Consider the following 15,848-nt stretch of genomic DNA (forward strand, 5'->3'; position numbering starts at 1 on the left):
TCGTCCTCATCCACAATTCTTACATTTGTAAGTAATCTTTAAGCCTAATAAGAATTCTACCATTTGGGTATCATGGGAGATGTTGGTATAGCACCATAGAAGCCCTCCACCAGAGAGTAGCAGGTACTGTCCTTAAGATCAAAATACAAGCCAAAAGGAGTGGGGGATCCTTCCACAGAATCGCCTTAACCTCCGATTGGCATAAAACAGGGTGGTGGTTAATCTTAACATTACAGAGAAGAAAAGCTGTGAAAAGCTGAGCATTCTCTTTATGAGCCTTTCACTTTATTTCTATAAAGACCTGAAGATCTGAGCATTCAATGATAGTTAAAATTACCTTACATCAAAGGGTAGTACCAGTATGTTAACATCACACTAACAGGCAACCTGCATTTTTATCCCCTCATCCCATTCCCCTCCAGCAAATACACAGTTTCAACTCTTCCCTCTTCTAGCTCTGGTGAGGACATCTAGTCTTTTCTGAAAAGTCTCGAGGAACAGCCCAGGGTCGTTTTCAGTAATTAGGAGAAACTGTCATAAAGAACATGCTTATAAAAGTCCCATAGCATATCACCTCACTGAAAAGGAAAAGGAAACATGAAACATTTTCTGCCAAGTACAAATATAATACAATTTTTGCTTCCATCGTCAAAATAGATAACCTGGAGGAGTTCAGATGTCTAACTCTTTTTTGGGTCTAAAATTTGGGGTTAGATACCATGGGCAATGGAAATTTGCTAACTGTGTGTGGTTTTGGTAATTTACAAGTATAATGAATGAGATAAAAGGGCTTCGATTTTCCCAAAATTCAGAACACTACTTCATTCCAAAAGAGATGTCACCTATAAATAGCCTCCCTCTTCTTAAATTTTATGTTTGGTTGAACTTTTCCCTATGTACATCATTTGGTTACATAATCTGTGGCAAGAGACAGCTAGACAAGGAATATTCAACACTTTAACCAATGACAATGTTCAGGGTGCTGGAAAATGAATCTTTCCACAAAAGACATCCAGTGTCAAAGCAAACCTCTTATATAGATCCTGACAAAGGACAAATTTAACGTCTAAGTGAGATCGACTTGAACAAAACATTCAAAATTTCTAAACAAGTTATGTTACCATGAGTACCTTTCATCAGTGGACTTCAGTCACTTACAATGTTGGTAAAGTGTTAATATGCAGAGAAAGCCACGTGGATATAGGTGAGTTATACTTTCTACGACACTCCCAATCCTGGGTTGGAGTCAGAAGGCTAGGCTTTCCAAAATGCCTAATGTGTCATGCGTTTGGTGTAATCTGAAATTCAAGATGTTCTGGGCCAGGCTGGTGACTTCCTAAGGAACATGTTCAGACCTTGTTTTAACTAGCAGTTTCTTAGTCTCTTATAAGTAATCATTTGTTCTACATTAGCTTGGGCTTCTTTATTCCTAAAGATCTTCCATTAGGCTTGAATGTCTTGTTATCTGTAATCAGGTATTTACACAGTAATATGTTTCCTTTATTTTGCACTCATCGTTAGCTATTCTGTGGCTAACCCCATCTGCCTTAGGGTGATGTGGAACAGCAACTCCTGAGGTCCTCTTAGCCTTCATCTCCTGACCCACCTGAAGTTTCTCAAAGGGCTCTGGGTCACTGTACTTACTACCTAGGTAATGACAACATTATCATGAGTTTCCTTCACTTCAATGACTCCAAGACAGGCCAGAATTGCTAACCTTTGGGTCTAGGTGTCCAAATCCAACCATTCTTTTTTTTTCTTTTCCTTTTTTTTTTTTTTAAGATTTTTTTTTTTTAATTTAAATTTACTTAAGTAATTCCTATACCCAACTTGGGGCTCAAACTCATGACCCCAAGATCAAGAGTCACATGCTCTTCTGAATGAGCCAACCAGACGCTCAAAGTTACACCAACACTTAGAAATCACTTTTTTTTTAAGATTTTTTTTTTTTTTAAGTAACCTCTACAACCCAATGTGCGGCTCAAACTCTCAAGCCTAAGATAAAGAGTTGCATGCTCCATCGACTGAGCCAGCCAGGTGCTTCTAGAAAGCTACAAATCTTATAGTAAGCCTATAAACTAAAACTACATGGTCTATAGCACAACCAGCTATAGAGAACACAGTAGAAAACACAGCTAATTCATTCATGGAAATTTAGCATTGGATAGTACAAACAGTTGCCAAATTCTCTACTGCTAATTTGGGCCAGTTAGCATAAAACTCATCGGATTTGTTTAAAAGTATCTTCTTTTGGAAGGAAATGCTAAAGAACATGAGGAAAAGACTGAAGAAGAGGAGAGAGAAACTCATGTATCTATTGAAAAGGGGGTCAATTACACCCATGAACGACTTGGGTGTTCTGCTCTCAACGAGTAAACAGGAAAAAAAATCTAAATAGCTGAAGTCAGACTATCCTACCTAAAGGCTTTTACCTCTCAGTATTAAAAGGAGTATTTTATGCAAAATAAATTGCCCAAACTAAAACATTCAAAAACGTTGAATATTCTCAAGAAAACAATAGCTTGAGCCCTCCATACTTCAGGTAACACTTCTTCCCATAAAGGAAAAAGAAATGAATACATTGAAGGAACATACAACTACTGAATAGCTAAAAGAAAAATAAAGCAACAAGGAGCAAATGTGTTTCAAAGATCTACTATATAGACTACTAAATTAAAACTCATAGTATATGTGTAAAAAAACTACTGCACATACTAATGTTAATTTTTATATTTAAAATAATCACTTTTCTCTTTTAAGCAGCAATTATCCCCCAGTATGATTCTTACTCAGTTGAGCTAAAGGATATAAGGGAGCAGCACCAGGATGTACATAGGCTGATAAAAGAGAATCCCAGAATTATAGAAAAAGGGTAAGGTACTGAGGGATGAGAAACAAAGTCCAGTACCTTTTCATTTGCACCCAAATCTTCAAAGAAATGAAACCATAGGTTATCAGTCTAGCAATTTATTTGATACTCGATCTAAACCATTTCAGTAATCTTCATGGATAGAATTAAAAGGTCACACCCCTGGGGCACCTGGGTGGCTCAGTCAGTTAAGCATCTGACTTTGGCTCAGGTCATGATCTTGCGGTTTGTGAGTTTGAGCCCACGCTCCCCCACTTGTGCTCTGTCTATCTCTGTCTATCCAAAATAAATAAACATAAAAAAAATTTAAAAAAGGACACCACCCACCCCCGCCTGGGTGACAGATGGAAGCTACACTTGTGATCACAGCATAATGTATAAACTTGAGGAATCACTGTGTTGTACACCTGAAACTAATGTAACATTGAGTCAGCTATACTCAAAACGTAAAAATAAAAATAAAGACATCAGACTCCTTTCAAGACTTTGGTCAACTTTGGTAAAGATGATCCACAATAAATATTATTACCTGGTTAATGGGAGACAGAATTTTGCAAAACAAACTCTCTCCTCTCTTCCCTAACCCATCTTTTATGAACAAGAACCCATAAAAATGGTACATTATTTATAGGAGAATGGGGTGGACAAGGATGAATCCACTTTATAAAGCAGGAATAAACTATGATACATATATTATTGGTAAAGTAATTAAGAAATATAACTCACCATTTTTTAGGCTTTGACAATGGTTTATATTTGCTGTATTTTACACGCCATTCAAGAACTTCTTTACAGCGCTGACAAACTCCATCATGAAGCTTTGCATTAATTTTCTTAAAAACAAACAGAAAAACAAATTAAAAATTTCACTTGTGAGCCAGCATTGCAAACCCATGAAAAAGGCACATGAGAAATTTAAGTTTTTTTTAAAATAGTAACCTATGGAGTGCCTGGGTGGCTCAGTCAGGTAAGCCTCCAACTTCAGCTCAGGTCATGATCTCGCAGTCCATGAGTTCGAGCCCTAACTTGGGCTCTGTGTTGACAGCTCAGAGCCTGGAGCCTGCGTGGGATTCTGTGTCTCCCTCCCTCTGTGCCCCTCCCCTGCTTACTCTCTGCTTCTCTCTCAAAAATAAATATACATTAATAAATGAATCAATTAATTAATAAAATAGTAACCTAAATTTAATCGGTGTAATATTTTAAGATACAATATGTGTTTATTTTTTTACACTATGTATTTTTACATGCATTACTCAAGTTGGTTCTTTTACAAAGGCAAAGATTCTTAATGAGATGGAGCTCAGAATTAACCTTTTGGCAGGAGTATATGTTTTTAGATTTATTTATTTTGAGAGAGAGAGAGAGCGCAGGGGAGGGGCTGAGAGAGAAGGAGAGAGAGAGAGAATACCAAGCAGACTCCGCAATGTCAGTACAGAGTTTGATGCAGGGTTTGAACCCATGAACTGCAAGATCAATGACCTGAGCCAAAATCAAGACTTGGCAGCTTAACTGACTAAGCCACCCAGGCACCCCGGCAGGACTATTTTACAAAGTCCTCCCCATTGATTCTGATGTGTGCAAGTGTGTGTGTGTGTGTGTGTGTGTGTGTGTGTGTGTGTGTGTGTGTTGAATGTTTATTTATTTACTTTTCAGAGAGAGACAGAAAGAATGCAAGCAAGGGGCAGAAAGAGAGGGAGACATAGAATCTGAAGCAGGTTCTGTGCTGATGGTGGGGCTCAAACTCACAAACCGTGAGACCATGACCTGAGCTGTAGCCAGATGCTGAACCAATGGAGCTACCCAGGCTCCCCTTGATGTGTACAAATGTTAAAACTCAAATTTGTACAGACAGGGTATGTGCATTTTACTGCGTGTAGGTTATATTCAATAAAAATATAATAATAAAAACCTAATTCATATTTTAAGCCTACTGTTTCCAACAATTCGAACTTTACCACTGAGAAACAAGAAAATATGCTGAGAAATTATAGTCCCAAATTGTCAACCTGGAGGCGTGTGAGCAGAGACCAGGATACCTGAGAAAGGAGTGTCAGGGAGAAGCAGCTTGAAGCAAAAGGGTACTTAGTCTTCAACTGTAATTCTGTATTCTCACAGAAAGAAAAAATGTTTTAGAAAACTGATTTCTAATCTGATTCCTTCAGAATAGAAAATAAATGTGTGCTGGGAATATCTGTGGTGGGAAAAGGGCTTTATGAGGGGGAAAACCCCATTTTTATTAGGGTTTTCTTCTCAAAATGTGTTGGGAAATTAGGAGGATGAAAAAAATTTTAATGTGTCATGTGTTCTCCCCACTAGTTTTATATTTTATAATATATTCGTGTGATTCAGGACCTAGACTCTATATTCTCACTAAGTCCTCTGAGAATTCTCTATCTTACTTTGGCTCTGCAGGCCTGGTCTCTGCCTATTGTTGAAACAATGAGAAGAGGTCATTTTATCTTTTCTTTGCTTCCTTTGTTTCCTTTTTTAATTTCTCAAGAGGAGACAGAAAAGCATCACAAAAGATGCAGAGTCTTTGGGAGGTTATCTGATGCTGAGTCTTTAAAGTTCTACATAAGAAGGTAAAATAATTTGACACAACATTTACTCAAAGAGAAAATATTTCAAGGGTATGTTCAAAAATCATAAATTAAGCTGTGAATACGTTTTGTTTGATTTTACTTCTGTGGTAAAAAACATATTCTGTTACTTATGAATTGTGTGTTGGGTATTCCTTTCTCCCCAACCTAGATGTAGAGTCCCTGGAAAAACAAATTCTGGTGGCACCTGGGTGGCTCAGTCAGTTGAGCGTCTGACTTCGGCTCAGGTCATGATCTCTCAGCTAGTGGGTTCGAGCCCTGCGTCGGGCTCTGTGCTGACAGCTCGGAGTCTGGAGCCTGCTTCGGATTCTGTGTCTCCCTCTCTCTCTGCCTCTAACACACTCGCATTCTGTCTCTCTCAAAAATAAATAAACATTAAAAAAAAAATTTAAAAAGAAAAAGAAAAACAAAAACAAATTCTGCATGAGGTTGTATTCTTCGCTTATTGTGGTCTGTTACCTGTTGCCAAAAAGAAGAAAATCTGTGTCCAATACTAAACTCTTCTTATCAAACTCGATACTTAGCTGTCCCACATTAGGCTTGCTAAGGAATACCCAGAACTAAAGTTTACATCTCATCATTTGCTCTCACTGCCCTCTGGTGCCTGGAATTTCTTACTAAAAGCATTACTTATGGCCGGGGCGGGGGGGGGGGGGGGGGGGGGGGCGGGATGACGCCTGAGTGGCTCAGTTGGTAAGCAACCAACTTCGGCTCAGGTCATGATCTCATGGTTTGTGAGTTCAAGCCCCGCATCAGGCTCTGTGCTGACAGCTTGGAGCCTGGAGCCTGCTTCTGATTCTTGTGTCTCCCTCTCTGACCATCCCCTGCTCTCTCTCTCTTTCTCGTTCTCTCTCTCAAAAATAAACACTAAAAAAATTTTTTTAAAGCATTACTTGTATTTGCCCAACTCTAAGAGTCATGGGAACAAGCTAATGACTTGAATTATGACTATAATATGAATGTGACAGGAGCTTTCTAACTAGAATATTCTTAGAATGCAAAACATTTTGTTATTGTAATTTTATTATATATAACACACTCTGCTTGTTAATCAGGGAGCATTATTTAGTTTCTTGTTTGTTTCTGTATCCAATTTCTGACCAGTTCATCTTGATTTACAAAGCTGCACATAGCTGGGCAACTGGTTTCTTCAGGGTGGATCGGACAGTAGAACAAAACAGGTCTTTGTGGAAACTTGTCCTGTGAGGGATGTGTGAAGCAGTGTAAATGGAGATGTGGTAGAGAGTTCACATGACTAACAGGCACTACTACAAAATTAAACTTGATTTTCACGTGTTAAGAAATGAATGAGAGTAAGAATACAAATGCATGGTACTTTCACTTAAAAATAGTTGCAAAAAGAGAGAAAATTACGTACTTCTGTTTTACCATATTTTGGCAAACCAGAAAAAGTAAAATCCAGAGATTTGAGCACTGAAAGCTAATCCTAGTTCTAGGAACCATTCTGCCTGGAGCAAAGATGGCGATCTTACCTTACTCACACCTATGTTTACAACTAACCCTGTTTTGGCAATTAATTTTAGCATATCCCTCCTGGTAGAAATCATAGGTTATTAAGGTTCAGATTTATGCATGCCCAAATATAAAATCAAAACTTAGTTTTGTAAGTATAAAATCCTTTAAAGATCATTTTGTTTAACAAACTACTTTCCAGATCTTTGAAGGAAGAAAACTTCATGAGATTCCACTGAACTTAGGTAGAACTTAGCTAAAGAAGAAAACCTTGTTTATCAACCTTTTTTTTTTAATCAGAATAAATTTAAGGTGTATCAAAAGACACTAGTAAATGTTATTCCTGCAGTAAACATTCTATTGTCAGACAATGCATCTTTTGTAATATAATACAGCAATCTCAAGAAGAAATTAGATGAGGACATTACCACCCAAGAGGCAAACTGCAAATATAATATCTGTATCAACATGGTAATACTGAAAAATATTGTATAAAATATAAAGTGCGATTTAATAGAAGGAAGATACTGTTATGGGAGAAAGGAACTTGAATACCACTCAAGAATAAATAACTAATAACTTTCATTAGGATTTTTTTGTACATCATATTTCTTTAAGAAATGCTAAAGGTAGGAGCCCTTGGGTGGCTATGTCCATTAAGGGTCCAGCTTTGGCTCAGGTCATGATGTTATGGCTCATGGGTTTGGGCCCTGCGTCAGGCTCTGTACTGACAGCTCAGAGCCTGGAGCCTGCTTCAGATTCTGTCTCCCTCTCTCTGCCCCTCCCTTGCTCACGTGCTCTCTCTGTCTCTCTCCCTCATAAATAAATAAACATTAAAAAAATGTTTTTTAGTGTTAAAAAAAGAAATGCTAAAGGTAAACAATGGTATATTTTTCTTCCCTTCATTAATTAAAAAAAAAGAATTAAAAAACTATTTTTAAAATTTTTTTTTTGTTTTTGTTTTTTTTAATTTATTTTTGAGACAGAGAGAGACAGAGCATGAGCAGGGGAGGGGCAGAGAGAGGGAGAGACAGAACCTGAAGCGGGCTCCAGGCTCTGAGCTGTCAGCACAGAGCCCGATGCGGGGCTCGAACTCACGAACAGAAGAGATCATGACCTGAGCTGAAGTCAGATGCTCCACCGACTGAGCCACCCAGACGCCCCAAAATCTAAATTATTAAAAAGAATAACAATTCTAACTGCTGCTGAAAATCCATTTCCATGAAATGGCCTTGTTCTTCCCCGGCATTACCCCTTCCTCCAAAATAAGGTTGTGGTGCTAATATAGTTACAACAGTATTACTCCAGAAAATAGGATTTTTATATCCTATTTATATTTAAAAGTATATATTTTTAAAATTTTCTATTAATACCCCTTAGACAGGATTAATAATCTCTAGATTTGGGAGCAAGAACTTATATGACTAATAATACTAACATAAAAATGTGTCTTTTAGGTTGTGACTTTCAAATCAAAAACTGTTTTAAATCCTTTTAATAAATACGGCCAGAACATTGTTGGTCATACAGTATCTTCAAGATAAACACAACCAAAAGTAGGTGAGGGAATCAAATTACAGGGAAAGTGAGGGTAGACAGGGAAGATGACGAAGCCGGTCAAGAGCACAGCTAGGAAACGCACCATGAGTGATGGACCACAAGTGAGATCCAAGGTTTCTTAGCCAGAGCTTTCTAGCAGCCAGTAAAACATGAGCTTCACTCCCCTACCTGCTTCAATGTCTGTAACATGCCCAAAATCCAATTTCTCGGAGGTAGCACAACTATTCTTTTTACTGAAACCCAAAGTCTGATCTTTCCCAAAAAGGAACTCATAGGAATAAGCCACGGTCTCAAAAACACCCTTACAAGATAAAGCGGTTCACAGAGCTGTTTTCTACCAAGGTTCTCAAAGTAGTCTGGTGTTATGTAACGTCAAACACAGTGAGGTAAAAGTTATTCTCAGGAGTACAGACGCCAGATATCAATAGGATCTATAGGAATGCACTGCATATAATAAGGCCATCATAAATAGTATTTCTCTTAAATGAGTTCTAAAAACATTCACCTTTATTATGAAAAATTTCAAACATGCAGAAAATTTAAAGCAATAGTAATGCATAGCCACATACACATTACCTAGAGACAATTATTAACCTTTTTAACCTGTTTTTGTGTGTATACTCTTAAACTAAGTTGCAGACATCATGACCCTTTACCTCTTGACCATAATATATCCTAGAATACTTTCTCCTAATTAACCACACTGCTGTTACACTTCAGAAAAAATGAAAAAAAAACTCTCCAATGTCATTGAATATAGCCAGTCTACCTTGAAATTTCCTCACCTGCCCCCTGCTACCGAAATCAGTATTCAAGTACTGTTTGGCTGTTATCTCTCTTTTGTTCTAGAAGGATGTCCGTCTTTTGTCCTCTTTTGCACTGATGTTTTTCAAAATTCCAGGCAAGCAAATTTGTCTGATTCTGGATTTATCTGATTCTTTATTCCTGACATAATTTAACTCATTGTTCTTTCTACCATATTTCCATAAAATGTAAGTTAGGTTTAAAGGCCTGGTTAGATCCAGGTTTAACAATTTTTTGATAACGCTGCTTCTGCACAATTCATATTACTCCCACCAGGAGACACAAAATATCCAGTTCTCATGGAGTCAGGGATATGAAATTGGACTTGGATAAGATGGTGACTGTCCTGAGCACTTCAAATTATAAAGATTAGTAACAATCTACGTGGTCATATCAATACACTGTTCCACAATAACATTTCATTTCATGGTTTTAGCACCCACTCAAGACCCTTTGCCTTGGGACACCTGGATGACTCAGTCCACACTGCCAGCATGGAGCCTGCTTTGAGTTCTTCTTCTTCCCCTTTCTCTACCCTTCACTGCTAAAGCTCACGTTCTCTCTCTCTCAAAATAAATAAACTTTAAAAAAAATTTAGAAAAAACTTTTGCCTGAATCAATAATTTTGTTTATTTAGTAACCTCTATACTTACTTGTTTATTTAGTAAGTTATTTAATCAATCAATCAATTAATTAATTTACTTATTTAGTGAGAAAGTAAGCAAACAAGTAAGCTGTATGCCTAATGTGGGGCTTGAACTCACAACCCTAAGATCAGGGGTCACATGCTCTACTGACTGAGCCAGACAGGTGCCACTGAATCAGTCACTGTAAATGCTAATTCTATCATTCTTTGTATACTCATTAAAATTTTTTTTTAATTTTTTATTTTTAAAAGTTTTTTTTTTTTTAAGTTTATTTATTTTTTAGAGCGAGAAAGCACAAATCGAGGAGGGGCAGAGAGAGAGGAGACAGAGAATCCCAAGCAGGCTCTGTGTTATCAATGTAGAGCCCAACGTGGGGCTCGAACCCATAAACCATGAGATCATGACCTGAGCTGAAGTCAGAGGCTTAGCCAGAGTGCCCCTTCATTAAGTTTGTTAAAAAGATTGCCAGCTGGGCACCTGGCTGGCTCAGTTGGAAGAAAATGTGACTCTAGATTTCAGGGTCATGAATTTGAGCTCCACTTTGGGTGTAGGGAATACAAACATAAATAAACTTTAAAAAATAATTTAAAAAATAAAAATCAAAAGGTTAGCAGCAGAAGTCAGCTAACCTAACTCACCTAACCTAGGTCAATTCTTCATTTTTTTCTTTTACAGATCTTACTTTTTGTGTCAAATCTAAGAAGTCATTGAAGAATCATGAAGTTTTTCACCTGTATTTTCTACCAGAAGTTCAATAATTTTAGCTTTTAAATTAAGTCTATGATCCATTTTGAATTAATTTTTGTATGTGATGCAAAGCATTGGTAGAGTTTCATTTTAAATTAAACATGTATGTCCAAGTTCCAGCACCACTGATTTGCATTTGTACCTTTGTCAAAAATTAAGTATGTGTGCATCCATTTCTGGACTCAATATTCTATCACAGGAATCTATGTTTATCCTCTTTCCCCAGTACCACCATGTCTTGATTGCTTTAGAGTCTTGAAATCAATACTGTGCATCCTCCAACTTTGTTCTTTTTCAAAACTGTTTTGGCTATTCTAGTCCATTTGCTTTTCCATATACATTTTGGAATCAGTTTGTTGATTTAAACAAAAAAGCTTGCTATGACTGTGATTAGGATTACACTGAAACCATGAATACATTGGGGGAGAATTGACATTTTTACAACATTGAATCTTCCAATCCATGAATACTGTATTCCTGAGATAAACCCCACTTATCTGTGACATGTTGTATTTTTATTTATTGGGGAATAAAATATGCTAATATTTTGTTGAAAACTTAAAAATTGTCTAAGTTCAGTGAGAGATTCTGGTCCATAGTTGTTTCAGGTTTTTTCTTGGTGTCTAACTCAGTTTCTAGAGAATTCATGTGCAGAGTATAAAAAGTTAAAATGATAGTAAAAATTTTATATCTTGGAAGAATACTAGAATATTAAAAATCTTGTGGAGTCAGTGCAAAGCCATATTTTTAAATGTTTAAAAGCACACTTACATATTTAAAAGTGTTTTTGTCACAAACCTAGGAAAGAGAATTATCCTAACTATAATGGAACTCAAATTTCTTACAGTTATAACTAGCCATTGGTTTGATCATATTTACCAGAACACTTTTAGGAATAAACTTTTTAATTGGATAAATATGAAATGGGGCAGGGAGGGAAGAGGACAGAGCTCAAACTTTATTTTTTTTAATTGGTTTTTAATGTTTTATTTATATTTGAGAGAGAGACAGAGCATGAGTGGGGAAGGGGCAGAGAGAGGGAGACACAGAGTCCAAAACAGGCTCCAGGCTGTAGCTATGTCAGCACAGAGCCTGACACGGGGCTCAAACCCACGAACCATAAGATCATGATCTGAGCCAAGGTCGTATGCCCAACCGACTGAGCCACCCAGGAGCCCCAAGAGCTCAAACTTTAGATAGAAATCCCTTTTGTATTCTGTCCAGTAGTCTGTAAACTTTGTTCATCTCCTTACTGCTTAGTTTTGCAACTACAGTGATTATTTCCCCTCAATACTTTTCCGCACTATGTATTAACAATGGTATACTATACTATACCATTTTCTTATGATAAGAATTACTTTTGTAGATGAAAAATAACTTTACTGATCAAGTCCCAAGACAATGTACATTTACATCTAAATATTCATATTAGAAAACATTATAATATGGATAAAGAGAAAAAGACAAGTCTCAACATTCAGAGATTCTATGCTTTCCAGCATTTCAAGTATATTTACAAAAATTTGTGTTTTTTTTCTGTTCATGTTGTTTTATAACTTGTCATTATTTTTTTTCATATTAATATAGACTTTGGAAGCTTGTTTTTATTGGCTGCATCACATTCTCTTGGAGTTAAGTATCACTTAACTTACCCTATTTCCTATTATTTGACAATTTGGTTGTTTCCAATTCCTGACTGAATATATATTTAATGTTTATTTTTATTTATTTGTTTTGAGAGAGAGAGAAAGCAAGAGAGAGACCGTGCGCACACTCGCATGAATCAGGGCAGTCACAGAGAATGAGGGAGAAAAGGAATCCCAAGCAGGCTCTACACTGTCAGCATATAGCCCAATGTGCTATGTTAACTGCCTCAGATGCTTAACCGACTGAGCCACCAAGTGCCCTTATATATATATATTTTTAAGTAAGCTCTAAGCCCAACTTGGGGCTCAAACTCATGACCCCAAGTTCAAAAGTCGCATGTTCTCCTGACTGAGACAACCAGGTATCCCTGAATGAATGAATATATATATGTGTGTGTGTGTGTGTGTGTATGTATATACGTATATATATTCGTATATATATTCATGTATTACATTATAAATGTCAGGAAACTTCTAATGAACTTGCAAATTCTCATCACATTATATTTACACATAACAAGTTCTAGTCCCATTTTAATAAGAGGGTAAAACTAACAGGAATTTTCTCAGAGGTAAAAACCTGCAGGGGTGCCTGGGTGGCTCAGTCGGTTAAGCGTCCGACTTCAGCTCAGGTCACGATCTCGCGGTCCATGAGTTCGAGCCCCGAGTCGGGCTCTGGGCTGATGGCTCAGAGCCTGGAGCCTGCTTCCGATTCTGTGTTTCCCTCTCTCTCTCTGCCCCTCCCCCGTTCATGCTCTCTCTGTCTCAAAAATAAATAAACGTTAAAAAAAAAATTAAAAAACCTGCAGTAAAGAAGAATTATCCCTTTTTTTCTTTATACATTTTTTTTATCTTTTATTTAACTGTTTAAGAGAGGGAATACAAGCAGGTAGGGGCAGAGAGAGAGAGAGAGTGAGAGAGAATCTTAAGCAGGCTCCACCCCCAGTGTAGAGCCCAACATGGTGCTCAATCTCATGACTGTGAGATCATGACCTGAGGCGAAATAAGAGTCGGCTTATTACATTAATGTAACAACATATTAAAATATAGTTTTAAATTTTTATTTTAGGTAGTCTCCACACCCAACTGGGGCTTGAACTCACAACCGCGAGATCAAGAGTCACATGATCCACTGACTGAGCCAGAGAAGTGCCCCTAATTATCCCTTTCTTGAATCAAGTATATAATTACATGGGTATTATTAAGAAGCAAATGTCTGTAAAATTGTCTACAAAAATTTGCTTTTTTTTAAATCCAGGTAAAGATTTTTAAAAGCAAACATTGCCATTTTCCTTTTTCAAAAGGTAATTAAAAAACACTCTTGCTACAATCAACTTAATATCACATTGAGACCATCACTACTATATCATCCAGGATATCAATACTGAGTTCTACTCACTTCACACTTTCAAACCTACAAAATCTCTTTTTAACGTGATAAAGAACAGTCTGAATGTCTATTAGTCTCAGAAATACCTTATATGGATTAAGTTACTGAGTCTTACTATTTTTATGTATTATTTCACAAAATGAGCTGGTCATGTAAATAGCCTAGAAATACTTTTGAAGTGAGTTCTGATGGTGAAATTGGTTTTATTGTCATTTAAGGAAAACTGTAAAACCAAAGTTACTATAGGCTTACTTCTTTTTAGGAAATCATTGGCTCAATATAGCTCATTACAGATTAGCTGCCAACATTTACAACAATCTGTCACAAAAAAATCAGGCCACGTCTCCTTTAAGCAAAATAGTACCCTAGAGTTCTAAAATACTTAGGCGGGTGCCTTCGTGGCTCAGTCAGTTGACCGTCTGAATCTTGATTTTGGCTCAGGTTGTGATCCCAGGATCATGGGATCATGCCTGGTGGCAGGCTCCACGCTGAGTGTGGAGACCACTTGGGATTCTCTCTCCCTCTGCCCCTCTTCCCCACTCGTGCTCTCTCTCTTCCTCTCTCTCTCTCGCTCTCTCTAAAATATAAATAAATAAATAAATAAATAAATAAATAAATACTTGGTATACGCACATATGTCAAACACATGAATATTTGAGCTACCAATGGTTAATTTTTTACCATATAAAACTCTAATTAAAAGATACCAAAAGCATAGGGGCGCCTAAAGCATAGACTTCTGGCTCAGCCAGAAGAGTGTCTGGCTCTTGATCTTGGGGTCGTGAGTTCGAGCCTTACGCTGGGTGTAGAGATTACTAAAAAAAAAGAAACCAAAACAAAACAAAACAAAAAATACCTAAGGCATGAAATGAGGTCTATTTCTACTACAAGCTAAAATAATTTTCTTCCCCAAAGTCTACTCCATCTTCCATTCACTCTGTGTTAATCCTAAATCCTTAAAGCACCAATACCAAACTGAAAGCAGTGAAAATATACACAAGAAATATTCAAACTGTTCCTCTTACTCAATATACTTACAATGTAAGTTTTTATAGTGAAGAAATAATATCTGATTCCCTCTCCCACTTTTTTTGTTACTGCTGGAATCTTTAACAAATGACATCTGTGAAAATAAACAACTGCATTTTCATCCAACGACTGAATATAAAATGAGTCCTGATCATCCCAAACAGAGGACTATTATCTCAGTAAGTGGGTAGAGCTATTGTAGGTTACAATTATACAGAGAGGGCCTATGTACAAACTACCTACTGATTTCTTTCAGCAACCAAGCAAACTACCCAGATTTTCACTGACAAACTTAATCCTAACACTTAAGTGGAATCACACCTGCCTACACGCAGAAACGTGCTGGTGCAATATCTTCTGGCAGCAGAGAAACCTATTAAAAAACACATTTCTTCCCAAAGTATATTTATTCATTTACTCTAAGAAAAAATTAAAATAAGGTAGTGCTATGCATTTTTACAAGCAAATATTTCTAAAAGGTACTAACAACCAAAACAATGCATTGATAAACTGATCACATCTTTAAAAAAATTTTTTTAACGTTTACTTATTTTTGAGAGAGAGAGAGAGAGACAGAGCGTGAGCAGGGGGAGGGGCAGAGAGAGAGGGAGATACAGAATCCGAAGCAGGCTCCAGGTTCTGAGCTGTCAGCACAGAGCCTGACACAGGGCTCGAACTCAAGAGCTGTGAGATCATGACCTGAGCCAAAGTCAGACGCTTAACTGACTGAGACACCCAGGTGCCCCTAAACTGATCACATCTTTAAAAGGTGTGGTCATTTGGATCAAAGAGCACTCTGGTATGAAGATTTTTAATTCTCTCCATTTTGTTCTAAATGGCACAATTTAGGAGGATATGTTATGAATGTTAAAAAAAAAAAAGATTTTTATGGAAGGACCCACAATGCAATGCTAAAAACAAACGATAAGCAGAACATTAGAAGGAATAAACTCCCGACAAGAGAAATTTTGCCTTACAATTAAAACATGGGCACTTAGTATTTTAAGATAATGGGCCGCCAATTATCTTTGAGCCAATTAAGTATGGGGCATTTTTAGTAAATAAATAACCCAAGAACACCTT

At 37.0% G+C, this 15,848-nt stretch overlaps 1 protein-coding gene across 3 annotated transcripts in view; it reads right to left on the bottom strand.

Moving 5' to 3' along the window:
- CD4H9orf85 (chromosome D4 C9orf85 homolog) overlaps positions 1-15,848 on the bottom strand; it is a 108,371-nt gene that overhangs the window by 67,356 nt on the left and 25,167 nt on the right. For all 3 annotated transcript variants that reach the window (XM_027041041.2, XM_053205278.1, XM_015083979.3), the window contains exon 2: positions 3,596-3,702. In XM_027041041.2, coding sequence (XP_026896842.1) covers positions 3,596-3,702 — 107 coding nt within the window. The remainder of the gene's footprint in view (positions 1-3,595; positions 3,703-15,848) is intronic.

The sequence above is a fragment of the Acinonyx jubatus genome, chromosome D4 (assembly GCF_027475565.1).
Source record: "Acinonyx jubatus isolate Ajub_Pintada_27869175 chromosome D4, VMU_Ajub_asm_v1.0, whole genome shotgun sequence".
Lineage (NCBI taxonomy): Eukaryota > Metazoa > Chordata > Mammalia > Carnivora > Felidae > Acinonyx > Acinonyx jubatus.